We start from the raw sequence: 16,149 nt of genomic DNA on the forward strand, positions 1-16,149 counted from the left end.
CATAAACTTCTGTAAAATCTCAGGGTTATTGTGGGGGTTAAATAAGATATGAATGTACCTGAATAGTAAAACATACAGTAGATAATGGTTGTAGCATCAGCAACAGCATATCATTGTATAATACAATTTTACTCTTTTGAAGTTTAGCTTTAGAGGTGTGAAATTTAGCTCCAGATAGGGAAATATGCTGAGTGCCTACAGGAAATAAATTAACTCAGAGAAATTTGTCATATAGATACCTAGAGGAAGGAACTTGTCAGCAGGATTGCCCTTATTTCCTGTTTTTCCCCCTTTCACTTTAATTCCTGTTTCATTTTTTTAATTTCTGTTGAAGCCAGTGCTTTTTAGCTTCCCTTCTGCCATCTCTGACAGCTGTTAACTTCAGTAAAAAACAGTTTGTAATTTTTTTTTGTGGATATTTACAGGCTGTGTGTTAAAATCTATACTCCAAATTTATTGATAATACTCAAAAAGTACATGTGACATCCACAGTCTAGAGGTATAGAGTCACTAAAAGACTAACGTGGACTCATCTATCTTCTACATGTAAAAGGCCAGTATGCAAAGTATCCCACCCAGAGTTCAGTCACTCGCTACAATGTGTGCTGACCACCAGGGGGTGGTGTGGAATGAAGGAAGGCTTCAGCCTGCGGCCAGGCAGCCAGAAAGCCCTGATTGGCCCTGATCGCTGGTCAGGCCTAGGGACCCTACCCATGCATGAATTTCATGCACTGGGCCTCTGGTAGGATTACAAAATACTTCCCTTACCCCAAACCTTCAAACCACATTATTAAAGGCCTATTTATAGAAGTTCCATTTACCCACTACATCATAATCCAACTATTAAGATAAATTACAGGACATAAAGTAAAAACACACAGTTTATAGTGTTGAAAGACTGAAGAACTGAAGCTGCAAAGTAAAACAAAAGTTAATTTGGGGTCTTACAGGGTTTGAATCCACGAGATCCAGATTCAGGGAAACGTGAAATGTGCTCAAGGTAAGACATAGAAAGCCAGAGATTATACAAGCAAAAACCACAATTTGTAAACTTGTAGATCTTAAAATGGCCCAAAGTCCAGCTGGGAGCCAGTTGAAAAATGTTGGAAATTTAATTTTCCACCAGTTAGGAATGCTAGTGGTGGCTTTTAAGTGCCCTTTAATGAACTTTGTGAATTTAAGATGCTTGATTGTTTCTAATTATACCTGGGAAAAGGTATTTATCCACGTACAGCAATTTTGACTATAGCACAGATACCACCTTGTGCTGCAGGTAAATAGACAAAAGCAATGCAGTTATCAAGTACACATGCTAAGGAATGCAAAGATTTTTGTTGATCTCGAATAGCCCATGTGGTGGGTTGAACAATTCTGTTAACTGTTCAGTCAGGTTGCTCAGCATAATTTAATATTCTAAACTAAGCACTCTAAGTCCTAAGAAGGCAATTTAATTGATTGTCAGAATAACCTGCTGGGAGGTTACATCCTTGTGAGTGTTTATTGCTTAAGGTTTGATTTTTTTGGTGGTAGCCTTTAGAGGTGTAACATTTGTTTCCATATAGCCTGACAGCATCATAGATTGGGGGTATAAGGAAAAAAAGGAAGTTTAATTGGTTCTAGGGAATAGCTGTACTTAGTAGGTACATTTGTGGGATGTTTTCCACAATAAATGTAAGTACAGGTTAAAAGTTTGTTATAGAGAGTACGATGGGGTCAATGTTGTTGGAAAAAGTAGTACGTAGTAGGTGAGCTGGTAAATGTAACAGTCAGATAGGTTTCCAGAGCTTGCTAAGGACTGAGGACATTGAACATAAGTACTTTCTATTTCCATGTACCAAAATATTAAAAATAAAGGAAGAAGAAATCACTTGATTAAAGCCCGTTGAACAAACTTTAAGTACTTAAAGTTTGAAGGTACAAATAAAATCAGGAACAAAGCTGAAATAACTAATATGGTAAATGTCTGTTTAAACATTTCATGAGCATAGGCTAGTAATGTCTAATGGTTACAGTAGGCAATCCAAAACACAGGGAAGATGACTGGCTTGTCATAGTAATATAAAAAGCATTAATGTGCACTAGAAAATAACTACTATAGTAATTATGAAATAAACATAAGGGTTAGGCATAACAGGGATTGGTTTTATTGGTCTGGTCCTGAATCTTGGGAAAACTATCTACTCCAGATGTTATCTGCTTCTCATTCAGGTGGTTGTTGGTTTGGGGTTAATCTGAATATTTTTTAAAATAAAAATTAAAAAAATACATTTTTATTGATTTCAGAGAGGGAGAGGGAGAGAGAGAAACATCAGTGATCAGATGCCTCCTGCACACCCTCTACTGCAGATTGAGCCCACAACCTGGACATGTGCCCTTTATTGGAGTCGAAACCGGAACCCTTCAATCTGTATGCTGACACTATCCACTGAGCAAACCAGCTAGGGCTTGATGTGAATATTTTTAATTTGAGATCTCCAAGAGGCTGGAGTGTTCAGTTGGGTGAATCAGGTGTAGGTGACGTGTCTTTTTAAAAAATAAGGAACATGAATTGATACCTTTGAGTTTAGTAGCACAGGGGTAGCAATAGTACCTGATGCGAGCCTTTCAAACAGTTTGGAGGGCATGCTTGTGAAGGTGATGTTTCCAGTAGATCAAATCTCCAGTTTGCAATTAATGATGTTTTAAATCTGCATCTCCTGGGAGCATGCTGTGAAAAGATTGCTCTATGAGCCTTGACAGGTTTGGCTCAGTGAATAGAGCGTTGGCCTGTGGACGTAAGGGTTCCAGGTTTGATTCCAGTCAAGGGCATATACTTTGTGCCACCAACTTATACCATACACAGAAATAAACTCAAAATGGTTAAAGGACTTAAACATAAGACTGGAAACCATAAAAATACTAGAGGAATCCATAGGCAGAGAAATCTCAGACATATACTGAAGCAATTTCTTTACTCATACCACTTCTCTGGCAATGGAAACTAAAAAAGTAAAATAAACAAATGAGACTACATCAAAATAAAAAGTTTTTTCACAGCAAAAGAAACCATCAATGAAACAACAAGAAAGCCCCTTGTATGGGAGAACATATTTGCAAATGTTATCACTGATAAAGGTTTAATCTCCAACATCTACAGGCAATTTATACAACTTAATAAAAGAAAGCCCTTTTAAAAATGAGATGGAATTCATATACCATTAAATTTACTTCTGTATAGTTCAGTGGCATTTAATATATCCACAAGGTTGTATAACCGTCACCACAATCCAGTCCTAGAACGTTTTCATCATTCCAAAAAGAAACCTATGCCCTTAGCAGTCATTCCCCAATTCCTACTCCCCCAGGCCTTTGAAGCCACTAACCTAATTTCTTTCTCTGGATTTGCCTCTTTTGGACATTTTATATAAATGGAATTATACAATGTGTGGCCTTTTGTATCTGATTACTAAGCCTTTTTAATAAAGGTTTAAAAATATGCTAATGTTTAAAAATAAATTAATAACACCTCTGTGAGGTAGCTAGGAACTTTGTGATGTAATAGTTTGTGATGTAATAGCCTTGTCAGGTTTATTATGTCTTCATGATCTTAGTTTACCAGAGGATGAAGGAAAGAGGTTAGAGGCAGCTGAGTGGAGATTTGGAAAAGCAAAGTTAAAGGAAAAATAGGACATGATGATTTATGTAAAAAATAACTTAATCCTGTGGGATTTCTAGGACCATGAATATTAAGCTTTATTGAAGTGTTACTGCAATTAAATACTCCAGTTATGTTTAATAATTTAAAATTTAAAGATGGGTTGTTGAGCCTTCAGTAGTTACAGATTAAATCTTATTTCAGCAAGTTTAAAGGGATGTCAGGGTGATGCTCTTGGTTATTCTAACCCTTTAAAATGGAAGCCTGTTGCTACAATATGCAGAAGGGGTATGATAAATTTATTTGTTGTAATGATTAACAAATCTAAAATTTGTTTTAATAATAAAAATTTTGTCTTTGCCGCAATTATCTTGAGCAGAGGACATTTATATAATGGAAGTTTAAAGCACTAATCTTGAAAGTTGTATGTGTATTTGACATTAATGGTATTAGTAAAAAGTAACATTTCTGTAAATTTTACATAGTAAGGTTTTTGGTTTTAAAATATAGTGCATTTTTGAGATGAAAATTAGTGCCAATTTCACAATTGAATTTGTAATTTTAACTATGTAGAGAAAAGCAATACGATAACAAACCAGTGGAGGCTATCTTGTTGTTTACCATAGCTCCTACCATTTTCTGGCATAAAGGTAGATCTGGCTAAATTATTCCTTCTTTTCTATCTAGTCTTTTGCCCTGATGAACTGTGCTGATGGATTGTATGCATTGGTGAGGATTTTTTACCTGGAGGGCTAATGAATGAGCTGCTCCATGGCTCTGTACTTTATCTTGCTTGTCTTTCTTGGGAGTTCTTCCCTCAATAGTAAGAGCTCCCCATCCACTTTATAATATCATTCCCAAGGGAAATAAGTTTGAAAAGGGGAAAGTTAATGAAAGTGAAAAGAAAATAAGAGATAGCCTTAGGATAATAAAACTCTTGTTCCATTCAACACTTGTAATCAAATCTTTGTCTTAGCAGTTCCAGCTTTATGTTGAGTTGCTTAACTCTGACCTTAAAATCTCTTTTCAATGTTATCCTTTCCTCACATTGAATTTTCCTGCTGGGTTGAGTTGGTGGAAGTGGGGGCAGAGGGATAGAGAGAGTCCTGTGTGTATGGAGGTAAGGAGAAAAACTTTGGGCAACCGATGAGGAAAATAGTATCTGCCAAGATAGTCTAGGTAGGATTTTTATTTGTGTGTATGTGTTGGTGTTTTAATTTGTGTGTATAATCAATATGAATTGATTTTTAGATCCAAGATTGGCTGAAAATACGCTGATTCAGAAAATAATTTATAGTGTGCTAGCAATTTACCTATTGTATAAAATTTAAGTTCTCAAAGCACATGAAAGCACTTTGTAGTTTTCAGCTTTATATCTGTCTAAGGACTTAGAATCAAGAAGCTCTTTTTATGATAGTTTTTATAAAATACAATTCCTTAAAATATATCTTATTTATTAATATATTATGAATATTAGTTTTATATAAACAAATGTAGTTATTGTTCACATTCTTTTTCATTACTGAAATGATAGTGCCTTGTTTGAATATTATTTATGTACTAGAGGCCCAGTGCATGGATTTGTGCACCGTGGAATCCCTTGGTGTGGTTTGCAGCAATTGGGCCAAAACTGGCAGTCCAAGGCCATCTCTGCTTCTGCCTGCCACTCCTGCTCATCCTGGCCTGCTGCACTTGCCACACCCAGTCAGTCCCAATCGGGAGAGGCTTGAGCGTTTGCCCCTTGGTGGTCAGTGTGCATCATAACAACCAGTTGACTGGCCATTTGGTCACTTAGGCTTTTATATATAGAGATATTATATCTTTCAGCTGGATTTGTATGTATGTGTGTATATATTGTGTATGTATATATATATATATATATATATATATATATATATATGCCTAGGTTGATATGATTTATGATAGACTAGAGGCCTGGTGCATGAAATTCACGCACAGGGTAGGGATCCCTCAGCCTGGCCTGCACACTCTTGCAAACCAAGACCCCTCGGGGGATGTAGGGCCTAAACTGGCAGTCGGACATCCCTCTCCCAATCCGAAAGCTGCATGCACCACTGACTATACTTTTCATACAGGTGAAAGGCATCTTGCTGTTGTATGGGCAGCTACATTTTTTTGCCCTGATTATAAAAAGTAGTATATAGCATGATCCTCTGAGGCAGTAGTACCATTTCCCCCATCTTATGGGTGGGAAAACTGAAGCAAAGAGAAGTTAAGTAATTGGCTTTGTCACACTGTTATAAGTGTCAGAATCAGGGCTGACCACAAAATGTGCAAGCCAGAGTCCATGCATGTCATTGCTGCATCATCCTGTTTTTTCAGTGTTAGAGTAGCCTTGCCAGGTTTTAGTTTTTAAATATAAGAGTCTGTTCCCAATATATAGGGTAGGGTCCGTAGGCCTGGCTGGCGATCAGGGTAATCTGTGGGGTGGTTGGGGCGATTGGGGGGCCCCTGCTGGTACCTACCTTGGCTGGTGGCCTGGCACTGCCTGCTGGCTGGTGGCCTGGCACTGCCTGCTGGCTGGGCCTGCTTCACTCCCCCTCCACACTCACCCCAATCGCTGCCACTGGTCACCTCCCCCTTGAGGGGCAGTGCACAACATAGTGAGTGACCAGTCGTTTACGGTCACCTCCCTCTCGGGGGGCAGTGCATGTCATAGCGACCGGTGGTTCTGCTGGTCATTCCGCCATTCAGTCAATTTGCATATTTGGGTTTTGTTATATAGAATATTTGAAGATATGCATAATTCATTGAACCCTACAGAGAAGAGGGATCTTAAAGTCTTTTCTAGTCTTGATTGCCTACTTAAGACAGAAACCCATCTTCAACCAATTCTTGACATTTGGATCTTATAATTGCTGCTTTATTATTGCCATTGGTAGGGAATACACTCCTTTAGGCATTACATTACATTCTATTTATGAATAGTTCTTTCCAATTGAAAATTGTACCTTGAATCTATCTCACTGTTAACTGTTCATCAGTTTTATTCCTTTAGAACTAGACCCTCTTCTGTAAAAATACTCTTCAGTTGTTTGAAGACAGATGTCATGGGTCTCATTACATCTTATTTATGGCACACCTAGTTTGATTTTTTTTTTAATTGTTAGTCATGTTACAGGATTTCTCTGTTCTCATCACTTAATGGACATATTTGACTTTAAATAATTTTTACTACAACCCCAATAAAGAATACATTTTTCTATCTCAAATGAATATAACCATTCATATCAAAATATGTAAGTACATAGTTTTAATACATGCATGTAACAAAGAATTTCATAAGACAATATATCTTTACAATAATATCTTCTGTTCTTTTAATTAAAAAAAAATGCTAGCATTACCCGTTACATTATTTTATCCAACCTGTGGTTTGGAACACACTATTCTAGTTTATTCATGTTGCAGAACTAAAACAGTTCCCAAAGCTGGATGTTAGGATAATCATTGCTTAAACAGCTTTTACCTTTATACCTCAAAGAGAATATCCTGATGGTGATTACTAAGAAAAAGTTCACAGGATTGGCAAGTTATTGGTAATGAGTACTGTAAAACTAAAATACATGTAACTTATTTTTATCCTCAGGTGGCGACAGACAAGGTTGCAGAAAAGCTGAGTTCTACTCTCTCATGGGTGAAGAACACAGTATCATACACAGTCAATCAGATGGCCAGTCAGGTGGCAAGTCCATCTACTTCATTACACACTACATCCTCATCTACCACATTATCAACGCCAGCCCTTTCACCATCCTCCCCGTCACAGCTGAGTCCAGATGACTTAGAACTCCTGGCTAAACTGGAGGAACAAAATAGGTGAGTGAGGTTGTTTGTTTATTTTCTCTCCAGTTTTCATACAAACTCAACCATTTATTCATATTAGGAATGTTTATTTTTTATTTTTTGGCATTTGTTCATTGAGATTACTTAAAAGTATTCAAGTCTATTGTGGTAGTTGGTCTTAAAGTTGGACTAAAATTTTCTTCTGGCTCACATAGCTTTATATATTTCTTTTTTAAAAAAATATATATTTTATTGATTTTTTTACAGAGAGGAAGGGAGAGGGATAGAAAGTTAGCAACATAGATGAGAGAGAAACATCGATCAGCTGCATCCTGCACACCCCTACTGGGGATGTGCCGGCAACCAAGGTGCATGCCCTTGACCGGAATCGAACCTGGGATCCTTCAGTCTACAGTCGATGCTCTATCCACTGAACCAAACTGTTTAGGGCTCTTTTCTTTTTTCTTAAAAAAAAAAAAAATCATAATTTATCCCCCCTATACACTTTTCCACCTCTACCCACCATCTCCCTATATATTTATTTTCTTATTATAGAACAGTGGTTCTCAACCTTTCTAATGTCTTGACCCTTTAATATAGTTCCTTATGTTGTGGTGACCCCCAACCATAAAATTATTTTTGTTGCTACTTCATAACTGTAATTTTGCTACTGTTATGAATCATAATGTAAATATCTGTGTTTTCTGATGGCCCTGCTAGTGGTTCTCAACCGCTGATGTAGAGCCCAAGACCATCAGAAATAAACTTAAAAAGATGTCTGTTTATGAATATGAAATAGTTGTTTACTCTGCTAGGAATGTTTTGCTCTGGACTCTGTGTATTATTTTACTATATTACTAGTGGCCTGTTGCACGAATTTGTGCACATTGAAAGGAAATTAATTAGAATAAATATTTTGTCTATTGATGAATATGAAATAGTTCTTTACTTTGCTAGGAATGTGGGCTCTGGACTCTGAGTGTCATTTTACTATATTACTTGTGGCCTGTTGCATGAATTTGTGCACATTGAAAGGAAATTGATTAAATAAATATTTTAATATCACTATTTGTCCTTTCTTTATGATAGAAGTGTCAACCAAATTCACAATCAACACTGACAGATCAAAACACATGCGATTGGCACCAGTGAGAGCTTTATATATATCGTGCATGCGCGAGACAACTTAGCCTTTTACACACACACACACACACACACACACACACACGAGTCCCGATGCACAAAATTCACTAGAGGGAGGGGTGACCCTCAGCCTGACCTGCACCCTCTGCAATCCGGGAGCCTATAGGGGATGTCCTACTGATGACTTAGGTGTGCTCCCATGGAGCCTCAGCCATAGTCTGGCATACCTCTGTAGGAGACAATTGGGCTGATCAGGGGAAGGTGCTGCCCTCATTACCCCACTGCTGCTGCCACTGCCAGCCGCCACAGCCACCAAGGTGTTTTCATCAACACGGACTCCAATCCCTTCACCATGAGAAAATGACAACTTTCTTTAGACATTTTTAAGATGTCTCTTTCATAGACTATGACAGTTCTTTCTTTTCTTTTTTCTTTTTCTTTTTCTTTCCTTTTTCCTTTCCTTGCCCCTTTCCCATTTTCCCTCTCCCTTTACCTCTATCCCCTGTCTCCTCTCACCTCTTCCTCACCTGAGGATATTTTTCCATTGATTTTTGGAGAGCGTGGAAGAGAGAGGGAAAGACAGAGAAAAACATCAATGTGAGAGAGACACTTTGATTAGTTGCCTCCTGCATAAGCCCTGATCTGGGCGCTGGCCACAGAGGAGCCTGCAAACTAGGTACATGCCCTTTACCAGAATCAAACCCAGACTCTGTGGTCATCAGGCCAAGGCTCTATCCACTGAACCAAACTGGCTAGGGCAGCCTGAAAGCCTAGCCTGTTGTCACAAATGGTAAGATTTCATATTTTTTTATGGCTGAGTAATATTTTATAGTATATAACTACCAGTCTTCCTTATCCAGTAGTCTGTTGATAGACATTTAAGTTACTTTCATATCTTGGCTATTATAAATAAGCTGCAGTTAACACAGGGGTGCATATATCTTTTTGAAATAGTGTTTTGAATTTCTTTGAGTAAATATCCAGAAGTGAAATTGCTGGGCCATATAGTAGTTCTACTTTTAATTTTTTGAGGAACTTCCATTCTGTTTTCCATAATAGCTATACCAATTTACAGTCTGACCAATAGTGCACAAGGAACACCTTTTCTCTACATCTTCACCAATACTTACAGTTTATTGATTTATTGATGATAGCTATTCTGAGAGGTGTGAGTTATTATCTCATCGTGACTTTAATTTGCATTTCCCTGGTGATTAGTGATGAGCATCTTTTCACAAGTACTTACTTTATCACTTTTGAAAAAAAATATCACTTGTGGCAGTCCCAGAAAGATGTGAAGAAATGGTTCGATACAATGTCAAAGATCTGTTTGATGAAGGTTAATAATTTATAGCCTTAAAATTGAAATGGGACAGTTATTTTTAATTGTATGCCCTTTTTGGGGAAATGCCTATTCAGATATTCTGCCTATTAGTCAGATTGTTTGCTTTTTTGGTGTTAACTTGTATGAGTTCTATATGTATTTTGGATATTAACTCCTTTCCAATATATCATTTGTGAATATCTCCTCCCATTTAGTAAGTTGTCTTTGTTTTTTTATTTTTAAGTTTTTCGAGTTTGATGTTGTCTCATTTGCTTGTTTTTTTCTTCTATTTCCATTACTTGGGAAGTCATCCTTAAAAAGATATTGCTAAGAGCAACGTCAAAGAGTTTACTATGTATGTTTTTCCTCATAGGTGTTTTATGGTTTCAGGTCTTACATTTAAGTCTTTATTTTGAGTTTAGCATTGCAACCATGTATTCCTCTTCCCTCCCTCTTCTCTTTCCCCTTCTCCTCTTACCCCCTCTTCAATGATTGAAACCCAGAATCCATGAGAAGGATTTTTGTGTAGAGAATGGGTGGATGTAATGACATCTTTTTTGCCTTAAGAGAACAATCCTAGTGGAAAACACATCTCTCTGACTATAGTAAAAAAATTAAATGACAGGGTGCATTTGAGATCTTGCTCCCCAGCTTCTGTCATCAGTTTTACTCAAACTCTTTAAGAATAAAAAAAAAAGATGAACATTAAGATCTTGCTTTCCTCTTCTTGTTCTCTCCTAATACCTCAGCAACCTGTTAAGTCCAAGGAAAAATTGTAAGAATAATTAGTTAAATTTTCTCCGAGCACTTCTGTGGTTTGTAGTGTAGATATGCAAGTTATATATGTAAATATATATGTAAATATTATGAGACACAACTACTTTTAACAGGGGAGATGCTTTCTTTTAGTATTTTTTCCTTCTCTTCTCCAAATGTAGGTGAATCTCTGGTTGTATTACTTAACTCTCTTTGATTCAGAAAGTATAAAAATGGCACTATTTTAGAAAATGAAAATGAGAAACATGAAAATATCTAATTGTATAATTATACTTTTTCCTTCCTATAATTTTCTGGCAGTTATCCCTTTTGAAAAATAAGTACTTGTGGCAATCCCAGAAAGATGTGAAGAAATGGTTCGATACAATGTCAAAGATCTGTTTGATGAAGGTTAATAATTTATAGCCTTAAAATTGAAATTGGACAGTTATTTTTCAAAATACAAAGAATTTGTATTCTTGGCTTTGGTAGAGATGGATTTATGGAGGTATGGTTCAAATGTGATTAAGGAAATGAATGTTGCTGATTTAATTTTTGAGTGGTTTAAAAGTTTGGCTTTGTAACCATATTGTTTCCTTTTACATTCTCTTGATTCAGACTTTGCTTTTTAGTAGGTTTTGGGGGTTGAGATAGGAGGATGAGGAAATGGAAAGGGTTGTTTTAAAGTAAATACATTTTATTTTTTAATATGTAAAGAGGAATGTTTGAAACTTTATATCTTTGTACCTTTTATTTTTATTTTTTAATTAAAAAAAATATTTTATTGATTTCTTACAGAGAGGAAGAAAGAGGTCAAGTTTCTAACTTGCTTTTTTTTTTTTTTTTCTTTTTTAAAAAATATATTTTGTTGATTTTTCTTACAGAGAGGAAGGGAGCGAGCTAGAGAGCTAGAAACGTCGATGAGAGAGAAACATCGACCAACTGCCTCCTGCACAACCCCCACTGGGGATGTGCCTGCAACCAAGGCACATGCCCTTGACCGGAATTGAACCCGGGACCCCTCAGTCTGCAGGCCGACGCTCTATCCACTGAGCCAAACCAGCCTCGGCTGTACCTTTTATTTTTGATATGCTAAGCAGGAATGTTTTAAACCTCAATTTATATATCTTTATACTATCTATTATGGTAGTCACTGCCACATGTGACAAATGAGCACCTCAAATTTTAGTGATCTAAATTGCAATATTGTCTGAGTAAAATATACACCAGATTTTGAAGAGTTGATTGTTTTTTAAAGACTTATCTCATTAAAATTTTTCATTACACGTTAAACTATTTTGCCTGTACTTGATAAAATGTTAAAATGAATTTAACCTGTTTTGTTTTATTTTAAATGCAGCTACTAGAACATTTAAAATTATATAAGAGGCCCGCATTATATTTCTTTTGGAATTATAATATGCTTGTTCTTGAACTTCATATAAGTAGAATCATATAATATGTACTCTCTTTCATCTGTCTTTCACTCAATCTAATGTTTATGAGATTCATCCATATTAATATATATATCAGCAGTTTGTTTCTTTTTCTTGTTTAGTATTTTAATGCATGAATATATCACAATTTCATCATTTATTTTCTGGACATTTAGGTTGTTTCTGAGTTTTGGCTATCTTCTATACTAATAAAAGGGTAATATGCTAATTAGACTAGGAGACCTTCCGGTCATGCTTCTGAACAAAGCCATGGTGGCGAGGCAGAGGCTGTTAGGGGTGATTAGGCCAGGAGGGGAGAGCTGTTGGGGATAATCAGGCCGGCAGGGGTGGGCAGTTGGGGATAAGCAGGCCAGCAGGGGGGTCAGTTGAGGGTGAGCAGGCTGGCAGGGGTTGGCAGTTGGAGACGATCAGGCCAGCAGGGAGGGTAGTTGGGGGTGAGCAGGCTGGCGGGGGGGGGGGGGCAGTTGGGAGTGATCAGGCTGGCAGGGGGGGCAGTTGGGGGCAATCAGGCCAGCATGGGGGGCATTTGGGGATAAGCGGGCTGGCAGGGGGGGCAGTTGGGGGCAAGAAGGACAGCGACGGGGGGAGCATTTGGGGGCGAGAAGGTTGGTGAGGGAGGGCAGTTGGGGATGAGCAGGCTGGCAGGCAGAGTGGTTAAGGGCTATCAGGCAGGTGAATGTTTAGAAGCCAGTGGTCCCAGACATCCCCAAAGGGGTTCCAAATTGGAGAGGGTGCAGGCCGGGCTGAGGGACGCTCCTCACCCCTACCCCTGGACCACTAGTTATGAATAAAACTTATATGGACTTTCAACTGCAAATCTTTTTGTGGACATGTTTTCATTTTTCTTGCTGGGTCATATGAAAATTATTAAAGTTTATAAAGAATTGCCAAAGTTGCTAAAACTGTTTTGGCTCAGTGGATAAAGCATCGGCCTGCAGACTGAAAGGTCCTAGGGCATGTACCTTGGTTTTGGATACACCCCCCCGTGTGGGGGGGAGTGGTAGGAGGCAGCTGATCAATGTTTCTCTCTCAGTGATGTTTCTGACTCTATCCTTCTCCCTTCCTCACTGTAAAAAAAAATCAATAAAATATATTAAAAAAAAGAAAAAGAATTGCCAAAGTGATTGAATTCTTTTTTTTTAAAGTAAATCTTTATTGTTTAGATTATTACAATTATTTTTATCCCCCCCCCCAATAACTCCCCTCCATTCAGTTCCCACCCCACCCATTGCTCTTACCACTCCCACTGTCCTCATCCATAGGTGTATGATTTTTGTTCAGTCTCTTCCCACATCCTCCCCACCTCCCCCAGGATTGTCAGTCCACTCCCTTTCTATGCCCCTGATTCTATTATATTCACCAGATTATTCTGTTCATCAGATTTTTTATTCACTTGACTTTTAGATCCACTTATTGATAAATATGTATTTGTTGTTCATAATTTTTATCTTTACCGTTTTCTTCTTCTTCCTCTTCTTAAAGAATACCTTTCAGCATTTCATATAATACTGGTTTGGCAGTGATGAACTCCTTTAGCTTTTTCTTATCTGTGGAGCTCTTTATCTGACCTTCAATTCTGAGTGATAGCTTTGCTGGGTAGAGTAATCTTCTTGGTTGTAGGTTCTTGCTATTTTGATTATTTCTTGCCACTCCCATCTGACCTGCATAGTTTCTGTTGAGAAATCAGCTGACAATCATATGGGTACTCCCTTGTAGGTAACTAGCTATTTTTCTCTTGCTGTTTTTAATATTCCCTCTTTGTCTTTTGCTCTTGGCATTTTAATTATGATGTGTTTTGGTGTGGTCCTCTTTGGATTCCTTCCTTTTGTTTGGGGTTCTGTATGCTTCCTGGACTTGTAAGTCTATTTCTGTCACCAGGTGGGGGAAATTTTCAGTGATTATTTCTTCAAATAGTTTCAGTATCTTGCTCTCTCTCTTCTTCTGGGACCCCCATAATTTGGATATTGGTATGCTTGAAGTTGTCCCAGAGGCTCCTTACACTATTTTCATATTTTTGGATTCTTTTTTCTTTTTGTTTTTTCAGTTGGGTGTCCTTTGCTTCTTTGTATTCAAAATCTTTGACTTGATTCTTGCGTTCCTCTAGTCTGCTGTTGGCTCTCTGAATATTTATTTTAATTTCAGTCAGTGTATGTTTAATTTCTAGTTGGTCCTTTTTCTTATCCTTGTGGGTCTCGCTAAATTTATTGGCCTTTTCTAGGAGATTTTTGAAAAACCTTATAACTGTGGTTTTGAACTCTATATTCAGTCTTTTGCTTTCTTCCATTTCTGTCATTTGTGACCTGTTTCTTTGTCTCTGCATTTTGGCTGCTTCCCTGAGTTGATAGAGTGGTTTTGTGTGCTATGTGTCCTATAGGGCCCAGTGGCTCAGCCTCCCCAGTTACCTGAGGGGGACACTCTTGGTGCACCCATTTGTGGGCTGTGTGCACAGTCTTGTTGTACTTAAGCCTTGATTGTTGCTGGTATCACTGGGAGAAATTGACCTCCAGGCCAGTTGGGGTTCCTCAGTCCGGCCTGCACCCTCTCACAATACAGGACTCCTTGGGTATGTCGGATAACCGGTTTTGGACCGATCCCTGCAGGGGAGGCCTAGGGACCCCCCCGGGGCACGAATCTGCACTGGGTCTCCAGTATGGATATAAAATCTTTGGTTAATCTCTTCCTGCCCTTCTTCCGCCTTCCCTCTGAGATCCATCAGTCTGTCCATGTTTCTTTGCCTGTTGTTTCCACTTCTTAGTTGAGCATCTGATCCTTTGTGGTCAGTGCGCATCATAGCTACTGGTTGGCCGGTTGGTCAGTTGCTTAGGCTTTTATATATATAAAGGCTATATTTTCAAGCAAAGAGCATTTTAAGTTTTGAATTTTTATTCATTTTTTCTTTTATGGTTTCTATTTCCTTTTCCCCCATTAACCAATTTTGCCTACTCCAAGGTTGTGAAGACTTTTTTCTGGTTTCTTCAAGGATTTTGATAATTTAGCGTTTATAGTCAGCCGTATTTTCCATTTTAAGTCATTTTTGTATTTAAGTCATTGTGTGAGTTAAGGCAGGTACAATATCTTTAAATAATGTGATATCTTTATTTGAAGTATTTCATTTATAAATATTTCTCACAATTTTGTCTATTTGTATATGTTGTTTCAATTTCATTTCTGAGTGATAGCTTTGCTATCATTCCATGAATTTCACTTGGCATTTCCTATCTATTCTGAAAGTTGCAATTTGGCAATGTGAGACCTTTCTGACTCTCTAAAAGCCTTCTGTTTAAGTACCTTTTCATTTATACTTCCATTGTATCTCATACTTATGCTTATATTAGGAAATAACACTAGATTCTTTTTAACTGAATGTCTCTGTTGATGATAGTGATATAGTTAATTATTTGACATAGCAAGCATTTAATAAATAAGTGAAACAAAGAACTTAGGTAAGGGTTATTTTAGTAAAGTTTGTTTTTCTACTTCATTTGGAATTCTTAGGGTTTAGAATCATATATAAAATTACGTATGTACAATAATTTTTCTGTAAGATATATTATGATCCATAGGGGAAAAATAATTAAAGTCAAAATGTCATCATTATGGTTTTTTTAATAAGAATATTTATGGCAATAGTTGACCCTTAATTTGACTGCTGTATTCATCTTTCTATTTTTAACAATATTTGGGACATTTTATTTAAATTATTTTTGCAATGAAAATCCTACCTAATAAAAGAATAATATGCAAATTAACCATCACTCCACTACACCCACCAGCCATGCCCACCAGCCAATCAGAGCGAGTATGCAAATAAACCCAACCAAGATGGCTACCAGCCACAGAGAACAGGAGGGAGGCTTGGGTTTCCCAGGCAACGGAAGAAGCCAAACTTTCTGCCTGTCCTTGCCGATCTAGGCCTCCACTCAAGGATGCAAAGTTTGAATTATAGAAGGTAAACAAATCCAAATAGAAATGGCTGCCAGCCACAGAGTGAGCAGGAGGCTTGGCTCTGCTCCAGGCTATAAAGTTTC

At 37.6% G+C, this 16,149-nt stretch overlaps 1 protein-coding gene across 8 annotated transcripts in view; it reads left to right on the forward strand.

Annotated features, from left to right (window-relative positions):
* The window catches only part of EVI5 (ecotropic viral integration site 5), a gene marked incomplete at its 5' end in the record, with an annotated part of 180,047 nt that overhangs the window by 21,205 nt on the left and 142,693 nt on the right, over positions 1-16,149 (forward strand). For all 8 annotated transcript variants that reach the window (XM_084873411.1, XM_084873412.1, XM_084873413.1 and 5 more), the window contains one exon: positions 7,245-7,474. In XM_084873411.1, the coding sequence (XP_084729537.1) occupies positions 7,245-7,474 (230 nt within the window). The remainder of the gene's footprint in view (positions 1-7,244; positions 7,475-16,149) is intronic.

This window comes from Pipistrellus hanaki (assembly GCF_964339955.1).
Source record: "Pipistrellus hanaki genome assembly, chromosome: 2".
In the NCBI taxonomy this organism is placed as follows: domain Eukaryota; kingdom Metazoa; phylum Chordata; class Mammalia; order Chiroptera; family Vespertilionidae; genus Pipistrellus; species Pipistrellus hanaki.